The 7,434-nt window shown below is 39.5% G+C and overlaps 1 protein-coding gene across 1 annotated transcript in view; it reads right to left on the reverse strand.

Annotated features, from left to right (window-relative positions):
• The window catches only part of ANKS1B (ankyrin repeat and sterile alpha motif domain containing 1B), a 407,884-nt gene extending 400,456 nt beyond the window's left edge, over positions 1-7,428 (reverse strand). Inside the window, exon 1 of the mRNA XM_031552160.1 lies at positions 7,131-7,428. Coding sequence (XP_031408020.1) covers positions 7,131-7,264 — 134 coding nt within the window. The 5' untranslated portion in view covers positions 7,265-7,428. The remainder of the gene's footprint in view (positions 1-7,130) is intronic.
• Positions 7,429-7,434: the final 6 nt, after the last annotated feature.

Raw genomic sequence — 7,434 nt, forward strand, 5'->3', positions numbered from 1 at the left:
TGTATTCCCTGCTTCCCCAAAGGATCTACATACATGAAAACATCCTATCAGTAGGCAGGAATTAATACCACTCATTATGTCTTATGCATGTAACATAAAAATATTTTATCTTGAAATAATAAAAATGGTTAGGATGCATACTCTGATTGGAAGTAGCCAGCAGAAAACTCCCATGGCAGAATGGAATTTCCACCTGTGGAAGTCTTGTATACACCAATTCCCCTGGACAACAAATTTAGCTTGCTGGAGGAAAGGGAGTGTAATTGCACTCTGAACAGTATTGTCTCTTAGGGATTATATACTGGTACTATGAATTAAAGTAGTTTATAGGCTGCTTCAACTAGTGTCCATGTCAGGGCAATAAAAAATGGCCTAGAGCTGCAAGCATTTTCTTGATAGCTCACCCATGAATACGCATATGAACTGAAACTAAGACTGAGGCAAAGAACAGGATCTACCTGCAGAATTTAAAAAACGCTGATGTGTTCTTACTCACTGGTGCACTTACTGTGAAAATGCTTGTCTTGAAAGCATCTGTATTTTGCTCATCATCACATTTCCAACACTGACAAGTCATAAGATAGAAGACCTTTCAGAATACATCATTCTTCACTGTTCTATTATATTTTCCCCCTTAGTTCTAACACACTAACTCTTAAAACCAGCAATGCCATATCAGCTTTAAAAAATGTATAATGCAGCATTAAATCTACTGAATTACCAAACAACTGAGAGGGAAAACAAGATGGAGGTCAAAATGCATTTTTATGGTCTACTACAGAATTAGACATTAGCCGTTTTCTAAAGAGTTCTTTCAATTTACAGATGCTTCAGCTTTCCTTTATTTTTTTCTTCCTTAACTTCTTCCTGAAACTCCTTGTGAAAGTTCTCTTATTAGTCTTCCCCAGTTCCATCAGCAACTCCAGCAGCTTTCCTAGCACTACTACATCCCATATCCTGAGTATCTCCATTGGCATATAATCTGACCACGGTAGATTTTATACTAGCTCTGCAGTTGTTGCTGTTCATTTTTGATATTTGGTCTAACAGACTTCAGAATATTAGTGGAATGGAAACTTGAACAATACTCAGGAAATAAAATGTGGAGTAAGAAGTGAGGAGTTTATTAACAGACACTAACTACAGAACTGTGAATCCAGGGTCATGTTGAGTTCCTAGGGAAGATTAGTTACAGAAACCATAAATTGCCTTGTCTTAACAATGAGATTTCTACCAGATGTCCTAAAAACTGTCCATATTGCTACCTTACATATGGTGAATATTTCAAACTTGTGAAGAAAATTAAAGGAACCCTGTAGATATAACTTAGTCTAAATTTTGCTTGAAAGCATTTTTATCAGAAATAAGAATAAAAATAAATCTAAAAAAGGTGGAAAATAACAAAATGAAGCTTAGCAGAAGCCCATACATTTGAAAGAACAAACATGCAGAATCAACGCAGCAATCAACTATCGTAATACTAAGCACCATAACCAAGTGTTGCAATGGTCATTAATTCATATTTCATACTGAACGCCAAAAGGAAGAAAAATGAACTATGTTCCAAAAAGACTTAATATCCTATTCAGAATGGAAAAGGTAACATGGAAATCTGGAAATGTTGGTCTCTGCTTGGAACACTGCTACAAACACACCTCTATATATTAATTAAAAGAAGCGTAACTAAAATTAGACATTATCATAGAACAAATGAATGCCCCATTGACCTACAGGTAACAAATGCTCACCAGTTTGTTATCGGCACTGATTATTTGGATTAAATATCTTCTAACACAGAAGTGAGACTAAAACTGAAGTATGTAAGCTTGGAAAACTGCTACTGAAATCTCTATTTAATATAATTCCTTCATAAACCGAAGCTTTTTTTTCTCTTCCTTCAGACAATGGTATTTGTAAAGAAGAACAGAACTAGTGCCTTCATTTTTGTTGATAAGACAATCCATTTACATAACTTAAAATGTGTGTGGGAGGGGGAGGGGAACATCTTTGTTAATATTTTAACTAAAGCTTTGTCAAATTTTATTTTTTAAACATTTTCTGCTCTACAAGCAGTTTTTAAGTGTGATCTGATTTGTCACAGGAACTTGAACAAATCACAGGGCTCTGCATAAGGACAGAAGTTGATCTGTGCGTTCTCAACATGCGCCAAGGCCATCAGGCTAAACTATGGCTTTGCTGCGAGCAAGACACTGCTCTGAGAAACAGATGAGGAAACAGATTGCGGCTTGCAGACTGACAATCTGCTTGCTGAGTTTCTTATACTTGAGAGAAGAAATATCCTGGGCCAGGCATATACATGGCATAGCTGCACTAAGGACAAGCAAAGAAGGGAGCCATTCCCTGCCACAGCTTGCCAAGTGGAGAAGGGGAAAAAACAGCTCCATGCAGGCTGCTCCACCCACCCATGCTGTGTAATGGCAGGAGCCAACAAAGAGCAAAAAGGGGCCAACTCACCCTTCCCAACAACTCTGTGCCAATTCACATAGTAATTCATATTCTATGCCTCAGTCTTGCTAAAAATCCAATGTTTCTTTACAGTAGTGAGTTTAAAAAGGCTAAAGATTAGCATTTAATCAAAAACCACCCATTTTTTTCTTTAGGCTATAATGTACCACTAAGGCAAAAAAGGCTGTATGTGACTGCATGCTGCAAAATGATACAAGGTCTTAGAGATTTATGAAAACCTATAAAATTATTTTTACCAAACACTTCGAAGGAAATCAAGCCTATCTCTACCCAATAATGATAAATAGGTTGGTCAATATAACTGTTATGTATATGCAGATAATCAAACTAATATACAGAAAAAAATGCTGGTTTTATTAGAAACGCTTTCCGTGTTTTATTTCATGTGGTAAGTAATTTACTGTACATTTAAGGGCTTGGGATACAGGAACTGAGTGAAATATTCAGTTAGAAGGACTGTGGGATTTCACTCTCAAGTTTTCAGGTTCATACTATGGTAGTGATATAAAAAATAGTGAAAATTCTCCTCTATTACAGCCCTAAAAGCTCTTTTTTCTGAAGAAAAAAAAAAGTGAAACATAGTTAATACATTAATGCATGACATTCCCAGGAAGAAGAATCTCAGAAGAAACAGAAAATTCCCTTACACTTTGGCCTTCTAAACTCGGAATGGCTTCTGAGGTGTCTCAAAATATCATTTTTTCATAGCTAAAGAACAAATCCCAGGCCTGCACTACTCAGCTGGGTTTCCAACTGCAGCCTACACATTCATGTGTAACACACCTTAGATGTCCTCATCTATCCCACCTGGAATCCAGCTGTATCTCCAGAGGATCTGGGTCTTTGGTAAGTCTGTCAGTTCACACAGATGATTCAGAAACTATTAGATGTGTAAAATGCAACTAAACACCTAGGTTTAATCAACTAATCAGTTATGGGTTAAGCAATTAAGTTACTCTATGACAAGGGTTTCCTGAAGATTTTACTCACTCCAATATATTGCAATGATTTTTGTCAACTTCTGCATATGAACAATTCACCCTCACTATACAATCTTTACCTTCCAGAAAGTATGGAGGTTATACATATCTAAAGGGTGGTGGAAGGCAAATGGATGTGGCCAGGCTCTTTTCAGTGGAGTGTAGCAGCAGGACAAGGAGCAATGGCCTAAAACTTGAACACAGGAAGTTCCATACTAACATGTGGAAAAACTTCTTTATGGTAAGGATGAGGGAGCACTGGCACAGGTTGCCCAGAGACGTGGTGGAGCCTCCTTCTGTGGAGACATGCCTGGATGCGAGCCATTGTAAGGTACCTGCTTTAGCAGGGGTTGGACTCAATGATCTCTTGAGGTCCCTTCCAACCCCTGCGATTCCATGATTCTATGTTAAGGTAAGGGGCCTTCCAGCACATCTCCTGAACTGAAGGCAGTTACATGGTCAAACATCACTTTGTTGTCATTCCTTCAGACAAATTAATTAGGGCACTAAGTCCTACATACTACCCATTATAGGTATCTGGGTGCATATGACCTCTTAATTAAGCATATACCATTGTTACGCACTTTGCATGTACTCTGTTTTAAACATGTGCTAAAGCTCAAGTCCACAAAGGAATTCATTCATTTACTTGTGTGTGCTTAAATAGCCTAGCTGGACAGTGTTGTTTTCCTGAACTACTGCCATAATTCAGTATGATGACTTTTAAGTTAGAAGTCAGCCCTTTAAAAGTAAGATAATTTACTACGCAGTTAACATCAATGAATATATTCAACTATAAAACAACCATTAAAAGGCTTGTCCTATTTTTCCCCCAAGTGCCATAAAATTTGCTAAGAGTCAGGAAAAAAAAAAAGTTATAAAAATGTAAATAGAAGATCAGAATTTGGATAGCTTGTTCCTCAGTTCAGATAACAATCAATGTGCATTTGTTGATTCATGAATATTAGATTTCATTCATGAGGTACATAATTACTGCAAAGCAAATTTCCACAAAGGCACAATGCCATGGAAGGTTCAGCCACATAAACTGAGTTTTATGCTGAGAAGAAAGTTGAAGGGAAGTCCCACAGTAGGACAGTATTGGTCCACATGGATGCTGAAGGACTTGAACACTCCCAGTGCAACGCTAGAAACAGCACTGCCAAAAGGAGAAACAGCAGCATGGGCCTTTCAGGGGCATCATTTTAGGAAAGGAACAATTAGGGTCAATGAAGCGCTGGAAGACACTGTCAAACACAATAACTCCTAAGGAGTCTATAGAAAGAAGAAAAGTATGTCCCTATATTTTTTTTCTATGACTTTATCTGATACATTTCAAAAGCACTTCTGCATAAGCACTTTTCAGTCTAACAAAATGGAAAAACAGTAGCATGGTTACTAGGAAAGCTACTGCAAGTTGTTTTCCATTAAGAAATCTTCAGATCTCCCTATCCTCAAGTTCAAAATTTTATATACAGCTCCTCAAAACTTTGCAATTTTCAGTTAAGTGTTGTTCTCCTAAATCAGACCAGGAAGTTAGTATGACTCCCTTTCGGTATCTTCTATTGTTTCCAGGAGTTCTCTACCAAGATACAATCCTACATTTTTGTCTTAATATTGCATGTTATTCTGGACCTAATCCATAATTACTGGCATGAACTAGGTCATATAACATCTTCAAAAAGGAAAAAAAGATATGTTAAAATATCTATCACATTTACTTTTTGCTTGAAAATATGTTCTATAGCTACTTAGTAGCTACTATGAGCATTCCTGGCGAAATTAATGGAATTATTAATATTCCCTCTAAAAAGCTTTATGTTCAATAGCGTGTTATATTGTGAAATGTTTCTGCATCAAACTATTATTGACTTCTTCTTAAATGTACTGAAATAACTTCTTCAAAATCAGAAATATTTTAGCAGCTGAATGCTAAATACTTACTCTAGATATTTTAAGTTATTTTTACAAAAGCCATAAATATCCTCTATACAACTAGTAAGAAACAGCATAAATAAAACAATGCATGTTTTAGCTTAAAAAGAAGTAGAATGAAGTGCTCTTCCTGAAACAGAATACAATTGAGTTTACAATGTGAAAAACTTGTATTCTGAATGGCAAACTATGATTGCCACAACCCATTTGTATATACAAAACACATGGTTAATGGGTTCTGTATACACAAAGTGAAACACTTGTTTAATAAAAAGATAAAAACACAAGCAAATGCATTCCCTCTGGATATACAGAACTTTGGATCTACAACATGAAAGCAATAGTGTAAGAACACAGCACAGGTGCTAGCCCTGAAGAAAGCCACTACACAAATCGTGCAGTAGAACTGGATGATAAATGGCTAATCATTGTACTGAAGTGAACTTCCTTCTGCTGTTGCCAAAAATGGCCATCGCATTTCACAAAGCCTTATATTTTAAATTCCACCAATTATCTGGCATATCGCCTGCTAAACTGCACATTCAGGCACAGCACAAGAAACAATTGCATGGCGTGCTTTGATTGTGGTCAGCGGGTGAGTAATTAAACAACAGCTCAGTGAGTGGTTGGACTGGGGCAATGCTGAAGTTTGGTAAACTATGACTACCCCGATGCTGTCTACAGCTCTAAAAACATTTTCAAAATACAAAGACTTACAATAGAATTCACACAACTATAATTTGGACGCTCACCTAAATTTCCTGTAATAGGGAATATTTAAACAATATAAATATAATGACAAGGACATACTGACAATAGAAGGAAAAACATGCTTTCATGCAAGCATTTCTCCAGGCCTTTTCTTTCTTTCACAAATAAACAGAATTAACAATTCATTCAAGTTTCTAGGTACACAGTGCTTCAGCTCATTTTGCCTTCCTGCTACAACCAGTGTGGTACAGAATACCAGCTGACGGCTGCAGGCTGCAGACCTTCTCCATGAATAGTGACAAGTGCCATGAATGCCTGTGTGTGATAATGCTCTCATGAAGAGCATGATGAAACTTCACGCCGAAGCCGTGCTGTAGGCTCCTTGACATGACTGATGATTAAAGTTAAGTCCCTCCACCAGCACGGCCAGTAACCCCGTTTCACTCCACTCTATCGAGGTACCTCGAAACTAACCCTGCTGTTACCTAACCTGCTCCGTAAGTTTCACGCCTGTCTGCCTCGACAGAGAGAAGGTTCCTTTCTTTGTGTTGTAGGCTCATTACTATGGCATGCCTAATTTCTTCAGCAAGTGAGGGAGCAACTGTGGTGAGGGTGTGGGGCGACGCGGCGGCGTTCCACGCAGCATTCCCCACATGCAACGCATCCCCACTTCTGCAATGAACGCTTCCACCTGTGATTGAGAGTAGTCGTTTGGAGATGAAATACCAAAAGGGGATTATCGTGCATTTCAGCCCGGCAATCGAAATGCAAGTTCTGAACCGCAGCGAGCAACAGAAGGCACAAGTGCCTGACTGACGCATTGAAGGCGAGGATTTTGTACCGCTGTGTAAATAAAATGCCTGCCTGTGACTTTAAGCACGGTGGTACTTGGCTAGAGTGAACCATTTATTCTTACTATGAGGGATACGGGGATGGGGATGAGGATGAGAGCGGCGATGGTGATGGTGAGGAAGAGCAGCGAAAGCCCCAGCGCCTGGCGGGGAATGGTGCCCCTACCTCAGCAAGCTGGACAAGGGAATAGCTCCGGATCCACTGCCCAGGATCCCTCCTTTCCTCCCAGACAGGAGTTTCTCCACCAGAGCCACATTCCCCGTGCGGGCGGCCTCCAGCAGCTCCTGGTCCTTGCCCATGGCCGGGGACCGCGCGGCCCCCCGCTCCCCCCGCTGCGCTGCCTGGGAGCGGAGCGTGGATTCCTGCAGTCCCCTCCGGAGCAGCGGGAGCAGCAGCGGGAGGGAGGAGGAGAATCACCTCCTCCTAGTTTCACTGGATCATTGCTGGGTGGAGTGTGGAGGGGAAGGAG

Source organism: Meleagris gallopavo, chromosome 1 (assembly GCF_000146605.3).
Source record: "Meleagris gallopavo isolate NT-WF06-2002-E0010 breed Aviagen turkey brand Nicholas breeding stock chromosome 1, Turkey_5.1, whole genome shotgun sequence".
Classification (NCBI taxonomy): domain Eukaryota; kingdom Metazoa; phylum Chordata; class Aves; order Galliformes; family Phasianidae; genus Meleagris; species Meleagris gallopavo.